The sequence below is a fragment of the Cheilinus undulatus genome, linkage group 10 (assembly GCF_018320785.1).
Source record: "Cheilinus undulatus linkage group 10, ASM1832078v1, whole genome shotgun sequence".
In the NCBI taxonomy this organism is placed as follows: Eukaryota; Metazoa; Chordata; class Actinopteri; order Labriformes; family Labridae; genus Cheilinus; species Cheilinus undulatus.
This window is the reverse complement of record NC_054874.1, coordinates 16,334,125-16,358,193: the sequence shown is the minus strand read 5'-3', so window position 1 is coordinate 16,358,193 and position 24,069 is coordinate 16,334,125. Positions and strand designations below refer to the sequence as shown.

Here is a 24,069-nt window from a genome sequence, read left to right as displayed (position 1 = left end):
AGAATAAAAGGGGAGGAAATGGTCAGAGCTGAATTTCTGAAAAAGCAGGAAGAGGCATGATTGAGGTGTGGTCCTGATCCTGAAACTTTGAAATAAACATCCCTAAAAATGTTGTTTAAATGTCACACCAGTGTCGTGCTTCGACATTCTTTCTCCTATTTTTTGTCCACAACCTATTTCCATATTTTTATTAGAGGATTTATAGCAACATCAGGCTAAGAAAAGAAACTGGGCCTTTTGTCAGAAGAGAGTGAGACCATAATTTTGGGAAAACTTAACGGAAGATCTGAGCCTTGGGGAAAAGGCTAGGGAAATGGACTGGGTTGATATTGGGATATGTTTTTGTTGAGAGGTTTTTGATAACATAGGCCCTCTTTGGATGGGCTTGTGGAGTAGCAGGGACTCACTACATTTTGTTTTGACAGAGAGCCCCCTGGTGGCAGAATCCACAAACTGAGTATTGAAACCAAATTTAAAGGAAGCATACAAATAATCCAAACAGTACTTTTGTTACGTTTTGGTTTGATATAAAAGTATTCACTGTGGTAATCTAATGGAGTAAAACAAAGTGGAGCGTGTTCATCAACTCTCTGATATATGGTGGCTCTCATTTTCACCAGCAGAGGGCGCTCCAGTTCAAACTTAAATTACCACCACGTCAAAACGCTCCCACATGCTCTGTTCTCACCGTGTTTGTGTTCTTTCAGGGTAAACATGAGATATGATCAGCCAATCAGAGAGCAGCAGCAGGTGAACAGACGGGGTGTGATGTGAAACAAACAGGTGTGTAGAAACTGGTCGCCATCATTTGGAATCATGAAGCTTCCTGTACTGCTGCTGGGCTCCGTGCTGCTGCTGACGGCCTGGGGTGAGTCCATTTAACTAATCACACTGTTATTGATGACATCTAATCGGTCACACGTTTATTCAACTATCACACAGTTATTTATTTAGAAATACGCAGCATCAAACCAGCCTTTTTAAAACAGGTTTAAAACTCCTCATAACAATTTAAAAACCGATGACTTTTACAACTACTGACAGGGTGACAAGGGCGCAGATAAGGGGGGGGGGCAAAATTTTTTCGGGGCTCAGCCCCATGGAGAGAAACAATAACATAGTCTATCCTTATACTAAACCTAAACACTTTACATCTTTAGAGCAGCAACAATGCGGACTGTACTTATTGTTGCTTCAGTAAAAATGTAGCCGCTCTCCTTAAAACCATATGAGCAGGCTGTTGGCAGGCTTCAAAGTAGTTTATGTTAAATTCTAAAATAGGCCTATTACTGAAAATAGTAAAATGTCTTTTTTTTTTTTTTTTTTAACAGTGGTATTAGTTAGTGTTTATATAAACCATACAACAGTACTCAATCCTACTGTATAATCTGATGCAGACCATTTTTAACCAGTGGTTCCCAACTTTTTCAACCAACGGTATCAAATATATATATATCAAATATGAATTTTAATTGTTTTCATTGACAAAATACCATCATAATATACCTTCTACACTTGTTCTTACCAAAAGATTTATGTATAAACTGTCCATTACAATGTTGTATTAGGGCTCCTCTAATAAAGAAAAAATAAATCTGATGTGTTGATTTTTTTTTCCAAAAAATCAACAGATCAGATTTTAAAAGTCTTTAATTCACAAGAAAAGAATCAAATTTTGATTTAGCTTAAAAACGTTCTAAATTAACATAACCGAATTAAGAATTTATGAGATTATACAGTTGAAGATAGCCAATCCTAACAGATAAAGATGTTATCCTTGTACAAGTCTTGCAGTTGAGAAACTAATAGATTGATACTTTTTACTTGGACTGATCAATAAGGAAATACTTGTTATTTTAACCCAGAATCATCACACTATCACCTGGACTTAGAGGAGACATTTCTTTAGGTTAACCAACCACTGTTTTCATTGTTTTTTTTTTTTGTTTTTTTTTTTGTTAAATTTGTACTTTAAAAACTTGAACATTTTTAATTTATAATATCAAAATTTAGAGTTTGTTGCCCATAAATTTGCTGCCTTTTAAATGTCTAAATTGTGAGTATGGTGTCTTGTAAATAAATGACTTTGTAATCTCAAAAACTGCAACTTTTTTCTTTAAAATTTCAACTAAAAAACAGATGCTCTTTATTTCTATCTTTTAGGGTGTTCCTAATACTCTATAGTACATTGTGTTTCTAATCATGATTAAAAACAGGAAGTTCAAGAATGATTGTTCATTTCTGGTTTACAGGACTCATGACGGCAGTATTGTGTTTCTTAGTGTAATTAACAGACTTTACCTACTAAGGATGTTTAGTTGTCCCTTGATGGTCAACAAGTGGCTTTTTTTCAGCAGGCTCTAAAAGAGGCCATCCATCCATTCATCTTACATCCAAACATCCATCGTATGTGTATCAACCTGTCCACCTGTCCATCTTACCAACCAACCCCATCCATCTTCCTGTCTGCCCATTTAACCAACTGTCTGTTAAACCAACCGACCAATAGTGTTAAAGACTTTTGGAATTAATGCCAAAATTTTTGAGAAATTTGAAATGTGTTATTAACGCTGGGGGTTTGGTTTCTAAAATTGTGTTATATTTCAACCAGTTTTGTTAAATAATGATAGATGAAGCAGCAATGAGAGGAAAATGGTGCTTGTAGATTAAGAGCCATGGTAGAAGTGTGTCTTTGTGGAATTTACACAAAATTTAGCAAAGTCTTCCTGTTTTATGATTCCCCTAAACGTCTGTATCCAAGGCCTCCAGTCATTGAGAAAACATAGTTAGGTAGATTGAAGATTGTGTTTCACCGTCACAGTTGTTGTTCTGAACTGACTCAACACATGCAAGTTCACCTTGTGATGTCGTTACTCATGATAGAAGTTTAGAAATATGGGTGATTAAGAAGACTTATGATAGCCACTACAGTCTCTCTAATCAGGCCATGGTTGAAACATACTGTAGATTAAATCAGATTTACTGGTGAAGAAGTTCCTCGTGCTAACCTGTAACAAAACTTCCTGGAACATGTAAAAGTTTTGACTCATCGTGATTATGAAAGAATTCTAAAACATTTGAAAAACTAAGAAAACTAAAGACATAGAATAATAAGAAACAGACCCTGGTGCAAACATACACACAACATAGAACACACGTCAAAGCAGGTTTATTGGTGAAGAAGTACTTTGTGAGTTCCTCCTCACATAAAAGAAAAACCTGGAACATTGTCTTTAAAGAAGAACAAGCTCCAGTTTAACCTCCCAGAGACGGTTAAAGGTGTGACGCTGAGCTGACCCACATTCCTCAGAACAACAACACAGACACCTACACAATCATATGATGACGGGTGTGTGTGACACACACAAGGTATTTGCATTGTTTTTAATCTGATTTCCCTAGAATAGCAGGTTCTGTCATCACTGCCAAAGGTTTGCGACTTAAGATTCCCTGTGATGTTAGCACAAAAGGCTGCTGAAAAACGAGCCTGTTGACCGTGACAGGACCCTAGAACGTCCTCACTGAGTATGCCCACTAAAAATGTCCTGTAGCCAAGTGATCTAAGTACAGGAAATGATCATTTGAGGACTTCCTGTGCCATCGCACTAAATGCTTTATTTCTTTCATTGTATATTTCATATTTAGATCTCCAATTTGTTGTGAAATTTTCTTTTCTTATGTTACTTTGAACTATTACATGATAAATATCTGGTATTTTGTGCATGAATTTAATCTGGCATTCCAGCTGGAAACAATGAGGTGTCATTCGCACAGCAGTGCGATGGTAGTCATTACAGCTTTACGCTTACAGAAACAGCTTTGTTTCCATCAGGGTATTCAGTACTTCAAACATAAACTACTGATAGAGATACAAATTTATTAGACCACCTGTCATATTTGTCTCAGAGACCATCCAGCATCATGAAGTGCTTTAATGCGGACTATTTCATTTCAGTCAGCTCTCCAAGTTTTACCATTTTGAACAGGAATGAGGAATTTCAAACTGAATTCACCTTTTTATACCCAATTTTGAGCCGGCTCACTGGGCTTCTCTGAGAAGTCAGAAATGAATCAAGCATAACATTCAACCACTAAAATGCATTTTTCTGTTCAGGAATGCAAGTAAATGACTCTAATTTGACATATTAATCAAGAAATAATAATGTGCTTTACTATTTTTTCAGTTTTTTTGTAAATCAGTAAATTTGAAAATTAATGAATAACAATAATAATTACATTTTAGCATTAAAAATATCATTTGGGTTAAAGAGCTTCTACATATTGGTGTATTAACCATTGCAGAAACATCAAAAATGATTTTGGTAATTACCAATGCTGTTAATTTAGGGCAGCTGTGCCATAAATCTTACTTTGGTTAGGGTTAGGGTGGTCTAATAAATTTGTTAAGCACTGTACATCCCAGCTAAAAAGGTCTTGTTTCTACTACTGCATTTCTTTGCATTAGTTCTCATTTTCAACACAAAACTGATGTAGTGCAGTGTTTTCAATGGATTGTTTTGGATTTGAAAGTCTTAATTTTTCTATTGGGGCATTTTATTTTGCAACAGTAGTCGACACAGAAAAAAATCCAACATAAATGTAATCTGTTACTCCCATTCACCATGATAGACAGACATCAAGATATGACAAACATGTACAGCAAAATGCAAGCAATGCCGGCAGAATATTTAAAAACCCAACAGCTGATTGATCAAATGAGCTCATATATCTGATTGATTTGGCCCTCCTGGCATAAGTAATGGGGATTTTTCATTACACTGGGCAGCTTGGCTCTGCTTGGTTTGATTCAGCACGGCAGCCCAGCGTGGCAGGGGATTTGCTTTTCCGCCACAACAGAGCTACCCATTTGAGGGTGCGCCTAGAGCTGATGACACAGCATTTTGAGTTGATGATGCTAAATAGCCAGGCTTTAGTAAACATTGTTTTGTTCTGCCAGAAGAAGAAGCACTGTTTGATATAGCTGTCCACTCACATCATGCCTGTCCAAGCTGTTGTCCAGAGGTATTTCAAAGTTTGGTGCAATGGTTGCTACTTAAACACATTTACGAAGCGTTCCTGGATGAGGACGAACCACTGTGATGTCACTGCAGCACTGTTCTGGGTGCAGCTTGGCGGAGCCCAGTATGGCCAAAACAGTGATGGAAAAGTAAATAAATGTGGCTTAGTTTGGATCGGCACAGCCAAAAGTCACAGTGGAAAAGCTCCATAAGCCTCCTTCATGATGGCAAAGTTTGAAGCTGAGGGTCTTGGTGGCCTTTGCCATCTAATTTGCCCTCATTTAAATAATATTGTACCAAGATCATTCAATAGTTATGTTTACATGGACCACTTCTAACGGGATTAACTGCCTGATCTCAACTTTCTCATTTCTCAGTTTCCCAAGCCCAAAAAATGCCCTCGGCATCACCACAGTCACAGCCCTGTCAGTTTAAAACAGTGCAACTTTTAAACAGCATCACAGTCATCAATGTTACTTCCCCGTCACTGGCCAGTCAAAATCAAGAAGGGGCAGGACCTCTGACACCAGCTTTGTCAATAACAGCGGTGGACCGATACAACTCATCTTTTCAATGGTCAAGTTTCCAGCTGCTGCTGCTAATGCCAAGACAGGAGTACTTTAGTTAGTTTTCTTTCTTTCTTTTTTTTTAATTTCCTATAATAAAGGAAAATATTAAGCACCCAGAGATATTTAAAATTTGCATTACAGATACTCCCAAGTGAAGCAACTGTAAAAATCTAGCAACAAAAAGAAGTGCTCTGAAATGGAGGTAGGGGACACACAAAGACAGCAGCTGTGGACACAAATAGTTATCCAAATAGTGAACACTGACACATAGATGCATCATAAACCATCATGTCTGTTTATCAATGTGACTACACCCACCACAGCTCAGCTACAGGTCATTAAAGAGGGGCGGAGTCTGTTTCAGTGGTCAGATTACAACAAAGGCTCTGATGTGTGTGTTTTTGTGTGTGTCTTTATCTAGTTCTGTCTCAGGAGGCTGGGGTGGCGGACCCACATCAACAACAAGAAACCACTGAAGTGAGTCAATTACACCAACACCCACACATGTATATATGTTGTTTTCTTGTGTGAGCTGTAAAAGTACAGATTAGCTTTGGTGATGTAACCCTGATCTGAACCAAAAACCAACCCTTAGCTCTGAGCTTATCTAATCTCAGATGTGAAACATTGAGCTGTCAGTTTCAGACCAGCAAATTTGAGTTGGGTCAATCAAGTCTGGGTATGTTCACTCAGAATTCAGTGTTGGCAACACAAATGTGAGAAGACATCATTAATGGAGCCCCGATATCATGATTCCTCTTTTCACCCATTTGCCCTTTTTTGCCTGTTATTGCCATTTTTAACCCATTTTTTGTCTCTTTTGGAACTCTTTGGTGACATTTAACCATTTTGTTCCTTTTTTTGTCCATTTTTTGCCAAATGTTGCTCATTAGTACTACTTATTTTTTCTACTTTCAACCCATATTTGCTGCCTTTTTCCCATTTTCTGCCACTTTTGGACAATGTTCATCACTTTTTTTGCCACTTTTAACTCATTTTTTTCCTACATTTTGCCCAATTTTACCATTAATTTTGCCAATTGTGGCCCATTTTTGCTACTTGTTTTTGCCATTGTTTGACTTTGTGAACTTGTACCATTATTATCTTGCCTGTGAAATAGTGTACTGATGCAGAAACAGAGAAATTTACTCATAGAAGAAGTCTAGAGAATAACTTTTGCAGTCATGGATACCACATTACAGACCAGTGATCATCAACTGGTGGCCACATCAGGCCCTCCGAGCACTATAATGTGGCCAGATTAAAACCAGAAAATATAAGGAAAAAACCTGTGGTGGTATCAAGAATATATTTTATATATATACAAAACAAACTTGTGAACACACAAATTTAAACATACAAACATACAAATTGTTTAAATACAATTTGATTGTAACTGTTTTATCAATGCTGATTTCACGTTTCATTAATTTGACATAAATCCAACTGACAGTTATTATTAGTGTATATTCAACCAGAAATATGAACAACCGCTCTTAAAAGCTTCCCTCACTGTGCTTGTTATAAACTGAATAGTAGTAAGCATTGATTGGTGAGGCTGAAACAAGTTCTCCTCTTTAATGACTGAATGATGCATGTCCAATGACCTATTTAAAGTTTAGATAAAAACCTCTAGCTGAAAAAATTAAAAAAGAGGTACACAGGTATAAGATATCTTTAAGCTGGCATGAGAAACGCAGACTTATCAGTCCATTCTTGATTAAAGCCACAGTTTTCTCCAGAAACATGCAGCCAAAATTACACATTCGCTCCCTTTGGCTGGCTTCAGTTTGGGTGTAATTACTGACTTCATTTTGAATGCTGAAGATGGTTTTGGAAGAAAATAATTATATTAAAACATTAAAATAAGAACTGGAACTTTCAGGGGCCCAGGAGAGTAACCCTTAAAGGTGCCCATGGAGGAAAGCAAAACAAGGTCTATCCTGAATATAAGCAATGTCGACCAAATTTGTCTTGCAGAACCTAAATATTCACAATTAGTTATTAAAACAACAAAATGTTTTCATGTCTGTGTTTGTGTGTGTGTGTGGGTGTGTGTGCGTGTGTGTGTACATTCAGGACCCGTGTAAGAATTACACAGTGGTGTGTACCAGGGAGTATGACCCGGTTTGTGGCAGTGACGGAAAGACATACAGCACTGAGTGTATGCTCTGCAATCATAACAGGTAAGACTCCCCACCAACGTACACACACACACACACACCCACCCCCCCCCCCACACACACCCCACACACACACACAAACACAAGTATATTTTAAGATGAATAATATGTTAAATCTTTTAAGAGGGATGTGATATCTATGTATGGATGTTGTTGTGATTTTCAGCATGTTTTCAGTTTTTGTAATACAATTAGAGTCACAGATGTATTGACCAATCTCTTCTAGTACCCAGAAAGATGACTGTAAACAAACGTATTACTTCAGTCTCATTTCTTACTTTTACCTCCACCTCATGATTTCAAGTGCTCCCTTGCCACTTGAAACAGAGTTGGGGGGGGGGGGATTTCCCCTACAAAATGAGACATCTTGAAACCCCTTTCAACCTGAGGGTCCAGGAAACTGCATAGTTTTGTCTAACGATAAAACCACCTTTGTCCATCCTTTTAATTCTGAGATTTGGCTTTTTCGATCTGCCTTGTGGTTTGTTGCTTCAAAAACAAAATGCAACAGGGACACATTTGTACCTGCATCTATAGCACAGCTTAAAAAAGCTAGAACAAGACAATGCACTTTAACTTTGGAGGGATATTTTAGATATTGGACAAGGTATCTATTTAAGCATTTTGTCATGATTTCATCTTGTCAGTGATGTTTGTGAAAACATTTTAATTTTAGTTTTAAGGTATTTTGTGCAGATCATCTTGAACTGTAGATTATTACTGCAATTTTTTTGTTTTTATCTTTGAATGCCAAAACTTCATCAGCATAAAAAATGTACCATGGAGATTCTACTAATGAAACCTATAACCAGTTATCTAATACTGGTAGCTGAACCATTCTGATTTTATTTTCTTTTTCTTCAGGGATGAAAAATTGGAAGGTGACAAGAGAGTGAGAGTGGTGAAAAAAGAGGCGTGTTAACTGACTGCAGCATGACCTAACAAACACACTGCGCTGTTTGTGAAGAAGCTTACATCAGTCATCTCTAACACACCTGCATAATAAACTCCTTCCCAGCATCTGTCTGCATGTTTTTATGAGCTCAGTCATAAGATCCATGTTAAATCTTATTGAACCACCTGACCACCATGTTTAATCTGTACCCATCTAAAGTTTTCACCTGTTCGGTAAACTGTCAGACTTTTCACCATAGATGTTAAACGTAGATGCTGCATTGGCCTGCTACTGTTACACATCAGCTATGTCCATAGAGGCAGGTCAGCTACGTAGCAAATACAGGTGGACGTGGAAACTGTGATCTAAATACAAAGCATCAAAGTTCATGTTTACGTTAGCTTATTGATTGCATTTCCTCTGCATTACCATAGTACCTTATTTGCATGAATTTTTTGATATTTTATGGTTTATATTCATTTAAGTTGAACTCGAATACTGTAAATCAAAAACAATGGAACTGAAATAATGATATACTCCATGACAGACAATTATGTTAAGATTAATAATCTCTTTTATAAGAGTTTCCTGGCCAAGATAGACAGCAACAGTTCACAGAATTCCAGACAAAGAGATGTCATATACAGCAAGCTTAATGCAAGACACATAGATGAAATTCAATAAAAAGACACAATAACAAATGTATATGGCAGCTGTTAATCAAAATCAACCATGTCTGTGACTTAATCAAAGCACCTATAGCCAGACGTGTCTGCCTTCAAGTTATTTTATCCTCTTAAAAGCATCCAATGGCAGCAGGTTATTTAATTTGATCTCCTTTGTAAAATGATATATAACAATAGTTTCCCTTGGAATGAGACTCTACCTGGGAAATGGGGGGACTTCTGCCAACAAAAATCCTTTTAAAAAATGAGACACTGCACCAGACTTACCACTACCAATAAAGTGGTGACGTTAACATATGGCCCAGCTAGTCAAGGTAGCATTTACATATTGTGCCTTTGGTTTTGACAGCTGTGGATCATTGCTCTGGCCTAAATATTGACATTTCCAAGTTAGATTTACATTTACAATGTGTGATGTTTAGGAAAATGCTTTCCTCATTGCTCTGTAAAAATCCCATCATTAAACAAAGACTGGTTGACTCGTGCCCGGCTGTGGCTGCACCAAAGATGCTTCCATTTCAAAATGGACAAACAACATGGATTGATTTCAGCTTTGCTTATTACTGTTTATATTCTATATACTGTAACTAACTACATTTACTCAAGTTCCTCTGACTGAGTCTCTTTTGTGAATTTGCTCTTTGTTGTAAAAATCAATCATTTGACTTCTACACCACTTAAGTATATTAAGTATTGCTCTTAGCTAAATTTTCTATATCATCTGTTGCTGAGTTTTTAAAAAAGCAAGAAATAAAGAACTAAATGGCAAAAAAAGTCTTGGAAGTTTGTGAAACTGTATGGCGGAGCAACCTACGTTTCCAGTTCAAACTCAGCAACACACAGTGAGAGAAGTACATCATATGAAATCCAAATTAAACAAAAGGAAAAAATAAAATGAAACACGCTGGTTTCAGATTCATTTTGTTTTTCAGATATTTGGCACTCTTCATTGTCACTCCCTGAGGTCTCAGAAGAAAGTATTTGGTACCTTGAGTAAACTTTCAAAGAAACTCTTCACTTTTACTTTAGAAGTTTACTTTTACTTAAGGGGAATGTAACAGAAGTAACAGCACTTTTATATTCATTTGTGAACAAGCCTCCTGAGAATGGAGTAGGGCTCACCCTTCACTTGGGGGGGACAATACCCCCTCCTGCTGGCTGAAAATGATGACGCACTCAGCTTTTTAGACCAACAGGGGCTTTTTTTTTTTTTTTTTTTTTTTTTCCATGTGAGGCACTGTGGTGACTTCTGATGGTAATGATCGATGGAGACTTGTCATCAGTGAAAAGTGTTTGTTTTCATATCACTGTGGCAGTCCAAATTCTACAATCTCCATTTTTCAAGATTTTTTTTCCTCCCAAAATCATTGCTATTGGTCAACATTTGCATCTGTTAGTGGGTTTTTAACACATTTAAAACCGTGAAAAGTTTCAGACAAGCTCTGACTATAACCATTAAATGTTGAATAAATTGAAAAATACTGATTTTTTTCCATTCCCTGAAAAGCAGTGATTTTGTAATGGTTTTGAGTTTTGTTGTGTTAATTTTGGTTACTTAGGTTTGTTGTGCTCCTTGTGTTTGATTTCCAACCGGCTGTGTCTCTACTCTTGTGTTTCCCAGTTTAGTTTCTAGTTGTGTCTTTTTGTTATCCTCACCTTCATGTGTTCTTTGTTCTCCTGTTCAGTGTTTCCTGTTTTATTTTATAGTTTTCTTCTCCTTGTGTGTGTTCTCTGGCTTTCTTCCTGCCCTTGTGTTTTTCCCTCCACCCTGATTGCCTTCACCTGTGTCTCATTTTCCCTCACCTGTGTCACTGGCCTCACCTGTCTCCCTGTGTCTAATCACTCCCTGTCTATGTAGTTTCTGTGTCTCTCTGGCTACGTTCACACTGCAGGCCTTAATGCTCAATTCTGATCTTTTCTCAGATCTGTTTTTTGTTGTTGTTGTTGTTGTTGTTGTTTGTCTGTTTACACTGCAGTCAACTTCCAAAAGATCAGATATCTGATAATTGAGCATTAAGGCCTGCAGTGTGAAAGTAGCGTTGAAAGTAGTGTTCATGTTTCTGTTGGTGAGCTTTAGAGTTAGTGTTTTTGGCCTTTTTGTACATTTTGATTTTGTTTGCACCTTTGTTGTACTTTTTGCATTTTTAGTTACTTAAAGAGTTTTTGTGCCTTTTGCATTTGGGTCTTTTTTGAGTTTTTTACTACACATGACAGATTTTGGAGATATGAGGTTTGGATCTGACACCAGCATTATGTTGCAGACTTATTATCAGGATGGATGTTAATGTGAGGAATAAAAGGCCTAAAAAATGTGACGGAGATGCCAGCTGTTATGACTCACAAAGTCAAGGCTAGACGATTGGTCCAAACTTAATTCCAATATGAAGATAAAAATAAAAAAGAAAAGAAACACAATAACATCATAAAAGCAAAATTCATCAGTGGAAACATTCACATTCCTGTACAGCAAGACAGGAAAAGAAAGAGATTTCTAGTGTTTGGTGGATTATAAAATGTACAATGAAAATAAAATGCTAAATACAGTTTCTAACCTAAAGCATAAAAACATCCTCTTTTACATTCTAAATTAACTTAAGCCAGTCCTTTCCTTGTTTTCACCACACATCCATGAGACCTTGAGTTCCTCTGTGCAGTTTCAGCTGCGATGACTCAAAAACAGTTGACATGTAAATTCCTTCCCTTGTTGGTTCATTGTCTTTGTTGCTTGAATGACTGGAATTCTTTAGTCAGACTTTGTCAAACTGGGGACAAGGTGTTGCATCACTTTCCATCATTCTTTTTTGTATAGGTCAAAGGTTGTCTTAGTAGATAAGTGTCAGGAGGAACTTTGCCTTTTAACATATTCAACAGTTGTTGCTCAAGCTTGTCAAGTCATTACAAAAAAAATCCTATAATGATGAAATCCTGATAAAATACTAAATTGGACTGTTAGAACAAAGGTATCCTGGTAAGAGGAGGTGGGTTTGTTCTAATCTTGCAGGACCAATCAGAGCCATTTGAGGAGAACGAGGCAGTGGCAATGGCTGTGCTTTAGTTAAAGCAGCTGCAGGCCTGTAAACAACGGCTGCCAGTGAAGAGATCGGAGTTGATGGAGCTATATTAAAAGAACTGCACTGCACTTTCTTTCCTATGTTGTTTGGGTTATATTGTTGTTTGGGTTTAATGTGTAAGTTGGGTTTTTTGTCTTGTTTATGTTCTTCTACCCTCAGGGTTCTCTTGATATTGTTTGGCTTTCTTTTTCTTTTATTTTGGTTCTGCTGCTTTGTTTGTCTGCAAGTCAAAGCGCTTTGTAAACCCTTGTTGTTAACATTGCCTTACAAATAAAGTTATTAATATTGTTGTTGTTCTTCTTCTTATTATTATTACAAGGGCGAATTTTTTAAATGAAATAATTACAATTTATATTAATGTATCAACTTTTTTAGTGCTGGTTGTATGGTGGCCTGGTAGAGTAATAAAAATTACAAAGTCTGGAAGCACTTTTACAAAGTTAATAGAAATTTCGTTTAACCAAAACATTTTCAAGGTTTCATTTTAAAGAAATTACAAAACACTTTTACAAGTGACAAAACAAATTTGAATTTTACAAAAATCGTTAACAAAAAACTCTAAAATATAATTACAAAGTATGAAACACTCAAACAATACTTGAAAAAAAAAACATCTGATACAAAATTACAAAAGTGAAACACTTTTACAAAGCTTGAAATAAATTTCAATTAACCAAAATATTTTTAAAACTTCATTTAAAAAATTACAAAACATTTGTTCAAAGGCAGAAGGAATTTAAATTTAACAAAACACATTAACAAAAAGTCCATACAAAATGACAAAGTTTGAAACATTTTTACAAAACCTGAAACAAATGTGAAAAATCTGACACAAAATTACAAAATATGAGACACTTTTACAAATACTTGAAACAAATTTACCACGTCCAATGCAAAACTACAAAGTCTGAAACATTTTTGACAATTTTTTTTTATATTTCATAAAATATATTTAAAATCTAAAAAACACTTTTACAAAGGACAAAAATATTAATGTTTTACAAAAGAAAATTTCCAAAACAAAAAACACTTTTACATCCTCTGAAACAAATTTTTTTAACATGGTATCTTACGGAAATGGGATAAACCAGGTGGTGGAAGTGACCAAAGTTTCAAGTTTTGTAAAAGTGTTTTAGACATGTAATTTTTTATTGGACTTCTTGAAAATTTATTTAATAAAATGGAAATTTATTTTGTAAAATGAATATTTGTTTTGTCATTTTTAAAATGTTTTGGTTAATGTAAATTTGTTTCACTCTTTATCATTTTTTTTATTGTACTTCCAGGCCACCGTATGGTGCTTGAGTGGAGGCTCCAAAGAAAAAGGATGGGGACCAGAGATTGTGATCACACATGAAGTTAGATTTTTGTGCTGTCATTACTGTAGTGCTTCACAGTAATGACCAGTAGGTGGTGCTGCCGACACGCGCCTGTAAAACATTACTGTTTCTCTTTAAAACAACTTTATTTTTTGTCTGATGGATTCCAGGGGGTTATTTTTTATTTAAACGTGTTTAAATCCAACAAATATCCCATTTACTACAACGCTAGATATGTGCAGGCTTTAAAAACTGCGTGTGCGCGGGGTCGTGCGTGTGTGTGCGTGTGTGGCTCCAGCTCCAGTCAGACAGACGCCAGTGGAGCTGTGTGATCCCCCCCCAGTCCCCACCCCCTCCTCTCTGTAAGGCTGCACGAGCTGCTCGAATCCTTGACCAGAGCCAGATCCCAGGGTTTATGCATTATCAGTATCATCACTGTATTAAAAAAAACGTTTTTTTTTTTTTTCAATTAAAACTTTTCATGAAAATTCAAACTCCCTGCTGATCATATCTGGGATCCTTATGACCTTATCCTCCATGTAAATGTTTACATTCTGTGCAGTAAATATTGTATATTTTTCATGACATGAATGCTGTTTGTAGCTTGGATGACTGCATGTTCTACACTTTAAGGTGAAGTGTTTCTAATGTTGGGCAAATTTATGATAATAATACCATCTCTCTGGCTTTCTATTATCTGTTATATTTGTTATTATTGACATGGGGAGAACTGTGTGTTACTGCATACATGCAGTAACAAACCGGTGTGGTTTGAGTTAAATCAGTGACTTATATGATTTTTTTCTGCAGGATTTCGGTCTGACTCGTGTCCTTTCTTCAGCCGAGCAGCTGCAGCCTGCTCTGTGTGTGTATCAGTGTGTGTGTGTGGGTTATTCACAGAGCTGCTATGCAGACAGAGTGGAGCCTCAGTCAGACAGCCTCAGTTTGAGAGAAAGAAAGAAAGAAACTCACAGAGCTGCAGCGGGACGACCACTAAGAACGAGGACGAGCCGATATGAGGATGGGACGGGGTCTCTTTATGGACTTATGAGGATTTTTTTTGAGGATGCAGATCTACATGCCTAGAGGATCCTGAGTAAACCTGCAGCACTGACTTTTTAACGGTTTAAAGTTTGGTCACATGACCAGTGACTGATCTGTATTATTTGGATCAAAGTGGATTTAAAGTGGCTGATGGAGCTGACGTCTGCAGCAGGTGGACGTGTGGACACTTTGGACAGCTGACAGGACCAAACTGAGTTATTGATCATTTTCAGCTCCTCTCGGTGCTTTCAGCCATCCTTTTAAGAGCCGTGAATGAGGGAATGAATAAATACGTGCTGAATAGTTAAATACTGCAGCGAATCAACGAAATGTTTTAATAGTGAACGCGTGAATAATTAAAAGGTGACAGAGCCGTGTAGGGGGAATAAATTGTCATTATTGTAGCCCGGTTAGTGCACTGAGCACCCCAGGATGAAGAACCCCGACCAGCTAAGTCTCCAGCTGACTCCAGACCAGGTGAGCCCCACCTGGCCCCGGCCCGATGGGGTCCAGATGTGCAAAGACCCGGTCCAAGTGTGTGGCCGACGTCGTCTGAAGAGGAAATCCAGAGAGCCTCAGAGACTCTGCAGAGACCTGGACTCTGACAGGACCATGACCGCCCCAGGAGACCGCTCCGACCTGGACTCCGGTGATGACTCCGCCCCCCCAAACACACACCTGGTGGAGTCCAGATGTGGAGGGCTGCTATCAGGACTTACAGAGGGGGGCGGGGCTTTGGACATGAGAATCACCCCCAGGCTGAGCCAGGCTCCGCCCCCTCCCTTCGCTGAGATCTCTCATTGGACTCCGTCCATTTCACACAGACTCAGACTGGGCCTCAGGTCCACCCCCCTCCTCGAAAACTCCACACCAGCACTGCCTACATCCCTACCAGCGACCCCCCACGTTCCCCATGCTCCCCAGGATCAGCTGGAGCCCCAGGTGGTGTCCTCTCAGGTAAGTCTGATGGTTGGATATATTTCTTAAGAATATGAGCATGACATTAACCATGAGGAGACAATATCACACATGGGATGATATCAACCCCGAGGTCATAATACCATGCATGATGTTATTATATCAAACATGAGACAATGATATTAACCATGAGGTCAAGAATTTCTATCTCCGATCTCCAGTCCAGCTGCAGCGTAAACATTGTGTGTACAATAGACAACATTCAGCATCAGAACAAAAACACAACTCAGCATATAAAGAATTAGTAATCAATTATCAATAATGGAAATAATTGTAGTAATGGTAATCTGAAACACACGTCATTGGTGTCAGACATGACATCTCTCTCTCCCTCAGGAGTCACCCAGGAAGAGGGCGGGACTAAATGCAGATGGACATGGTCGTGTTCCTGAGGTGAAGGCCATTCAGCAGACCAGGAGGCTGCTCGCCAACGCCAGAGAGAGGACCAGAGTCCATACAATCAGTGCTGCATTTGAAGCCCTGAGGAAGCAGGTAATGCACACATGCTGTCCATTTCAATACACAGTCATACTACTCCAATTCAAAAAAAGCTGGGGTGCTGTGCAAAAGGTAAATAAAAACACAAAATGCAATGCATTGCAAATTTCGTAAACCCATACAATAGAACATCAACAACAGATGCTGAAACATTTAACCATTTCATGTTAAATATTAACGTCTGGGAAGTGTGATCAGTTTGGAGTTTTGGAGAGGACTGTTGTCCCATCCTTGTCTGATGAAGGATTCTAACTGCTCAACAGTCTTGGGTCTTCTTTGCCAGATTTTTCATTTTAAGGTGCACAAAATGTTTTCTGTTGGGGAAAGGTCTAGTCTGCAGTCAGGCAAGTTCAGCTCCTGGACTCTTCTCCTGCACAGCCATGCTGTTGTGATGGATGCGGTATGTGGTTTAGCATTGTCTTGCTGAAAAATGCAAGGCCTTCCCTGGAAGAGATGTTGTCTGGATGGGAGAATATGTTGCACTAAAACCTTTATATACTTCTCAGCACTGATAGTCCTTTTCCATAAGTGTAAGCTGCCAGTCGTCATTGACGCTAATGTAACCACTCCATACCATCAGAGACGCAGGCTTTTGAACTGTAAGCTGATGACAAGCTGGATGGTTCCTCTCCTCTTTAATTTGCAGTTAGTTTCCAAAACATATTTCAAATTTATTCATCAGACCACAGAACAGTTTTCCATTTTGCCACAGTCCGTTTTAAATGAGCTTTGGCCCAGACAAGGCGGTGGTTGTGTTCCTGTATTGCGTTCACATATGGCTTCTTTTTGAATAATACAGATTTAGCTTGCATATGCGGATGGCACAGTGAACTGTGTTACAGACAATTATTCCTGGAAGTGTTCCTAAACACATGTAGGGATTTCCAGTACAGAATCATGCCTGTTTTTAGAGCAGTGCTTCCTGAGGGCCAAAGATCACCAGCATCCAATATTGACTTTCAGCTTTATCCCTTGGACAGAGATTTCTCCAGATTCTCTGAATCTTTTGAGGATATTATGCACCGTAGATGGTGGGATATTCAAAGTCTTTGCATTTTAAGGTTGAGGAACATTTTTAACACTTTATCCCAATTTTAAGATGCAGTTTTTGGCAGATTGGTGAACCTGTGCCTCTTTAAAATGCTCCTCTTATACCCAGTCATGTTACTGACCTGTTGCCAGTTACCCTAATTAGTTTGAGATGTGTTGCTGCCATCAAATTCAAAATGAGCATATATTTTTCATGAAATGGTAAAATGTCTCAGATTGAACATATGATATGTTATTTCTGTTCTATTGGCAGCAGTCCAATCAAAAATGTTAAAGCCCTCCCCTCCATTTGTGTGTCTCATTCTCCAGGTGCCCTGTTACTCATACGGACAGAAGCTGTCAAAGTTAGCCATCCTGCGTATTGCCTGTAACTACATCCTGTCTCTGGCTCAGCTGGCAGAGCTTGACTACAGCTCAGATCGAGCCAGTCTAAGCTTCTCTCAGTGCGTCGACCAGTGCACCAGGACGCTGCAGGCTGAGGGGCGGAGCAAGAAGAGGAAGGTTAGTACAGTTGCCTACTGAAACTGTCCAAGTACAATTAAAAGTGTGTAGCCCCAAAGCTGTCCAAAAAACACCAGAAAGCAATTCAGTTACAGTACATGCAAATGTGCATCTTATCTCCACAAAAACAGCAAGTCTGTCAGAGCTCAACAGCATCAAATAGCTATATTTTTATATTTTCTAGATTAATCTCATATAAATTTACTTTTTAAGAATTTTTTGTTTTAATCTTGATGATTACAGCTTAAAACTCACAAAAAAAATCAAAAATCCAACATCTCAAAATACGTGTCCTACATCTTTATTCTCTCCCATTGGTTCAGTTCGCACAACCACAATCATGAGGAAGACTGCTGACTTGACAAATGTCTAGAAGACAATCATAGCAATCAAAGCATATTCATGGAGAGTTGATTGGAAGGGAAAAATGTGGTAAGAAAAGGTGCACAAGCAACAGGGATGAGCACAGCCGTCAGGGGATTGTTAAACAAAACTGATTCAAGATGGGTCCAGGAAATCATGCTGTCAACACCGGTATCAGTGTCTCACCTGGACTAAAGATTAAACTTAAGATTTGACTAGTCATGCAGAGTACACACCTATGTCTGCAGACATTAGTCAGTGATTGGCAGCTTACCAGTGCTACCCAGGGAACCAATCACAGGGTTGGGGGTCTGCTTAGTTTTCGAGTGTTGCTACATTTTCAAGGTGGTGCACATTCGGGGCTATGCAGCCCTACAGTGTATGCTACGGAAATGTAAGAAGGCTTCAGTGTCTAAAATGAAAAAGGCCAACACATAAAAAGCTAACACAAGAATGGTGTTTTTTAAAGAAAGGAGTCAAAGTGAAAAAAAAGCATCCCTGAAATGTTGTATTTCTGGGATACTTTCCCTCAGACTGGCTGCGTTTAAGGCCGTTTTGGGCCTGATTTGCTGCTCCAACCCCAAAGATCAAGGGGGGATTCAAGGCAACCCATTATTTGTCCAAACAATTCCGAGGTGTGTGGTTTTAAAATAAGTTTAATTTACTGCTCCTAGTCAAGTTAAAGCCACTCCAAACTGGAAACATAACTATAAAACATTGATATTTCTACGTACATGGAGCCTAAATGAGGCATTAGTATGAAGAGCCAGAAAGGATGCCGTTTTGCATGCAGCTTTGTGCACAGATGTTCAAACAAACATTTTATGACATATCAGAACATTTAGGGAGAAGCTTCCTCATTTTTTGTGTGTATCAGTGAGAGACACACAGTCACGTTGTGCAGTTTCACACTCGACACTCTCACTGCACTTCACATGTAAACGAGCTGAGAGCGCTCGCTCTGTGTGTGTGTGTGTGTTCCCAGTCCCAGACACCAGATGTTTAGAGTGAAGGGGAAGTGGAGCTGGCGCCACGAAGGGCAGAGGGCAGTGAGAAGGCACGCGAACTGAAACCACACACACTCACACACACACACACACTTGGCACATTCCCCAGCAGTCTCTACACCACATTCTCTCTCTCTCTCTCTCTTGCTCGCCTGCTCGCTCTGCAGGCCATCTGCTCCGACATACTTTGAAACAAGGAGGGGAAAAAACACAGTCATCATCAGCCTGTCAGACAGCAGCAGCTGCTGTGTGTGTGTTGAAATGTTTTTTTTTTATTCTCTCAGAGACACTCAGTCTGAGCGCCGTGTTCACAGGAAAACAGACATTTTTGTTTCTTTGTGCTGTTGTGACTGATCTCACATAGAAACCTGCTAATGTTAAAATAATCTAAATCACTTAATATGTTTCCATATAAAAAGGGTCTTTATTGTATTAGTGTGACTTAATCTTGACTTTTAAATCCATATAAACATGAAACTAACTTTCTTAGGAGTTGTTATAAACTACATACATAGAGATGTTGTTAGTTCACCTGTGCACAGAGACTGACAACTACAACTAAACAGCTGGGTGGAGGACAGACAGAGCAGCAACACAGGAGTCATAAAAGTTCATGTGTGACAGTGACTTGGATTCTTTTTTTAAAGTCCACCCTAATGCAGCAGATGAGTGAGAATATCTGCAGTGATGGTTCATTTAAGATGCTTCGATCTATTTTTGTATAAGAGAGCATAAATGAGTCTTTTTTCTTGTACAAGTACACCTCAATCTGACCCAAACTGGAATAGGTGTTCTGAGCATGCTCCACAGCATCTGCGCCTAGCTTTTACCAAGGCTCTGTTTCAAAACACCCCTCGCCCTAGCCCTGTTTTGTGGGTTTATGTTTGGATATAGGGTGTCTTGATTCTTCTTGGAATAGAGAGGTTAAGGTCTGCAGACTGTACATTTCTGACAGCCATTTTCACAGACAATTCATTTGAGATGCTGTCTGTGTCAGACAGAAGTGCCTTGATTTGCCAGTATAATGTATTTCCAGTTTAAGATTTCTTTTACATTGAAATTTATTCATAAACAAAGTCTAGCAGTTTCATTCATGAAATATAACCACATCGCAAACATTACAGACCAAGCAACGTTTCATAAATCAAACCTAGAAAAAGGTCAGAGTTTGAATCTGGAATAAAATTATGAATCAACTCATTTTAGAAGTAGTTACAGAAAAGGTGGCCTTCTTTAGCTTTGTTAGATTCAGCTAAAGCTAATGTAGCTTCATTAATTTAAGCAATGTGAGCTTAACCAATCATAGATAAAGCTAACGTAGCTACATAGCTTATATAGCAAATAGCTACATGACTAATGTAGCTAACATAGATGGTTTGTGAGTTTAGCTTTTGCAACGTTAGCAACACAGGGTGGATCCCAAGTTGTTTGTTTATTAGTCCTTGTTCCTTGGTCTTCGCTCGAACCGGAAGTAATTTATGATCCGCCATCTTAAGGACCACCCCAAAGATCCTTAATTGGTCTGAAGACCAAAGCCATAAGACCCAGGACTGAGATTTGAAGACCATAGAGCAGAGACACATGAGAGCAGGCTTCCCGGAACTCTTTTTACAAAGACACGCCCCCTTATTGGATATCACTCTCTGATCGGACGCTGCTACACAGTGGATGTCAGTGAAACTTCACAGCACCAACAGAGATAAATAATAGAGGAGAAACAGTTTATAACAGACGATAAACTGACTCAACATACTCTCAAGAGAATATAAACATCAGCAGTTTTAAAAGGCTCAATAAGTGATGGGCTGGGATTTAAAAAGTGTTTGAAATAAGTATTTATAATGAAATATTGAGAATACATTTTATAAAATCAATAATAGATAGTGAATCAGTATAGAGTTTAATATTTGATTGGTTTTCTGATTCACATTCAAACATGAAACATTTTAAAAGCTCATAAAATCAAAAGATTCAGATATAAATCTTCCCTTTCCGACCAAACACCCGTTATCATCTTTTCAATGACCTGAAAATTACGGCTTTCCCCCTTTATTTTTCAATTAAATCCAGACGTTGTTTAGATGTAGTGGAGACATTGTTTTTTTTATGTCTTTTCAACTAATTTTTGCTGGGTGGGCTAGTAGTCAGTTATTTTTGTTAATTAGATCCTGAAAGAATTAGAGTCAGACATAGCAGCACTCTGTCAGGAAGAAACCAGCATTAATTTTGCCAACTAAAACTATGACTAAAAATGTTCGTCAATGGCCTTTTTTTACATGACAAAAACTAGACTAAGACTAACAATTATAGATCTGTGATGACTAAAACGGACAAAGACTAAGTTTAGTTTTTGTCAAGATGACTAAAACTAGACTAAAATGGAATGTAGTTTTTGTCTGACATTCAAAATCCATAATATTTGGCTTCAGTCCTCTGCGTCGATTCCTCCAGTCTCTCCATGAGTCTCTGGTGGGATGGACTCAAGGAAAAGACTCAAGCCAGAGACCCAAGCCATATAAAAGTAGAAGTGAGATGCACCTATAGTCACATTAGCTATGTGGCTAAATAGCTAATGAGCTTTTTTCATGTAAGCAGACTGCTTACTCAACTTTATTAAACATTTTGCAATCAGGATTTACAGGTCAAGTTTTAACTTTTACTTTTAGTACCCTTACCTTAACCCTAAACAGCAATTTAATCTGATTTTATTTTGAAAGTTATTGCATGTATTTCCATTCAAACACAGATGGCATCTCGAAAAAATGGTCTGCAAGAGGGGCTGTCAGAAATGTCTGCGGACAGACTCTTCTCAAGGTGCTAGGGCTACTTTGCCCTTCAAACAGAAATTTTCTTGTGGCTCACTTCAAACAGTGTTTTGGATAATCTGCCAGAATGTCTTGGGAATCATTGGCAAGGTTTGAAAATTCTGACAACCATCTAATATCTTTAATGCCATTTCAGTGCATCATCTGCCTGATTTCAAACAAGCATAAGAAAAACCTTTTAGCAAATATAATGCTAAAAATAATTATTAGTATTTTTGTATTGATTGGCCTGCCCAAGTTGTCATGAAATGCTCAGTTTTAGAAAGGGGTTTTACATTATGCAATTTAATGCTACATTTATTGATGCAATAAATAAAATGTATATTTTTGCTGTATTGGTTAGAATAGTGAATACAAGTTAAACATAAAATACAGATATATGCTCCCCATGTGGCTCTGCCCAAGAAAGGTCTCCCCTTTCCACCCTCACGAGCAGCCTTGCTCATGAAATCGTCATTAATATTCAGTGATTTTTTTCACTGGCACTTGCTGGAAGCATTTGCATCTCTAGACAGCTTTCACTGGTTCAAAATCACAGTGTTTACAAAATAAATATAGACTATTTCAATTTAAATTGTAACCTTGCAAAGCTGGTGGAGCTTTGCCAGACTCCGTCTGCCATATCCATGCATTGGATATATGAAACAGTCTATCTGGTGTGCCATTTTATATAATTTGTTTAATCTCTTAAATTTCCTGTTTCTTTCCTTTTGTTTCAGGAGTGACTCTGACACGCCTGGGTCAGGATCTGGATGTTTCAGTGATGACCCGCTTCACATCATGGACTAACATCTGAACTTTAATTAATGGAACTATGAATTTTTGTGTGTAATGCTCATCAGATAAATAATCCTGTAACCATGGAAACAGATCAAGCAGAAACCTCCAGTGATGGAAAATGAAGCTGATGCTGTGAAAAGGCTGCAGTTCCTCAAGTGTCCACTGGAGGCTGCCTGCAGGAGAAGCACAAGTCACATCTACAGCCTGTGATAAATATCCATTTTTACTGCAGAAATAAACATGTTTACAGCCTGGTTCATGACATTAAGAAGGATAATTAGGAGCTGAAAGGACTACATGCCCCCCTGTTGTAGCTGTTTTTCAGGAAGTTTAAGATCTGCCTCAGCTCTCTGTCTTTGTCAGTTTCTATGTTAATCTAAAGTTAGCTTTAGACAGCATTTTGAATATGGTTGCAACTGCTGATGGGATTCAAAATCCCCCTTCAGTCATGGCTGACATCTACTGGGTTTTGTCCAGTATTTATACTTTATATGATATGAATTTTTCTCTCTTCTTTGAAACAGTGGTGGATCTCAGCACGTGTCCCCAAAAAACTTTATTTGAATAAACATCCGTTTACACAACTCATTCATTCAGTGTTAAAAAAAATGTAGTGATAAAAAAAAAGTTAGTTCTATATCATAAATATGCTCATTTTATTTCTTGTGTAAAATAAAATATTCCAACATGTTTATTGTCTCGATGATGATTCATATTTTGGTCAATCAAAACTTTAAACTTTTTAGTTCTATGTGCCTAACATCTCTAAAGCCATGGTTCTCAGTCTGTCTTTCCTGATGACCCTCCACATCCTTAAAGAGAAATTATGACCAAAATGTATGAAAATGTTTTGATTTATGAAATATTGCTGTTCACAATCATAGACACAAATGCGAGCAGAGACAAAACAAGAATGCTGAAGTAGCAGATTGTTATGTGAGCCGTTGGAGGACATGCAGGCAGACGTTTTGTTTTCCTCCATTTCCTGTGATAACACAACATTTTGGTTGTTTTCAAGAAATCTGTAATAATTCATAAGTTATAATGAGAAAATGAGCTGCATTTTCCCAAGATATCAGGATAAATAAGTAGAGTGCTTGAGGAAACTATCAAAATTTACTCATGAAGTAAAATAAAATACATGAATGAATGTCCACTTAGGGCCTCCATACATTCAAGACACTTTACCAGAATCAGGCACACATTCATGACCCAGTTCTGATCCCAAACCCATCAGCATATTAGACTATTTATTACTGAACCTTTAAAGTCTTCTATATCA

At 38.0% G+C, this 24,069-nt stretch overlaps 3 protein-coding genes across 3 annotated transcripts in view; 2 read left to right on the top strand and 1 right to left on the bottom strand.

The window, feature by feature from the left end:
- Positions 1 to 11,111, bottom strand: part of csnk1a1 (casein kinase 1, alpha 1) — a 59,504-nt gene extending 48,393 nt beyond the window's left edge. Inside the window, exon 1 of the mRNA XM_041797037.1 lies at positions 11,008 to 11,111. Within this exon, the coding sequence (XP_041652971.1) occupies positions 11,008 to 11,013 (6 nt within the window). The 5' untranslated portion in view covers positions 11,014 to 11,111. The remainder of the gene's footprint in view (positions 1 to 11,007) is intronic.
- Positions 733 to 8,790, top strand: si:ch211-195b11.3 (uncharacterized protein LOC100334344 homolog). Its single transcript, XM_041797038.1, has 4 exons — positions 733 to 868; positions 6,009 to 6,064; positions 7,667 to 7,773; positions 8,635 to 8,790. Exons 1-4 carry the CDS (start codon positions 817 to 819, stop codon positions 8,690 to 8,692), a joined length of 273 nt encoding a protein of 90 aa, XP_041652972.1. The 5' UTR covers positions 733 to 816; the 3' UTR covers positions 8,693 to 8,790.
- A 3,548-nt stretch (positions 11,112 to 14,659) lies between the features above and the next one.
- Positions 14,660 to 23,468, top strand: atoh8 (atonal bHLH transcription factor 8). The gene is made up of 4 exons (XM_041797724.1): positions 14,660 to 15,742; positions 16,100 to 16,255; positions 17,621 to 17,812; positions 22,727 to 23,468. The coding sequence occupies exons 1-4, from the start codon at positions 15,218 to 15,220 to the stop codon at positions 22,730 to 22,732; spliced, it is 879 nt and encodes a 292-aa protein (XP_041653658.1). The 5' UTR covers positions 14,660 to 15,217; the 3' UTR covers positions 22,733 to 23,468.
- Positions 23,469 to 24,069: the final 601 nt, after the last annotated feature.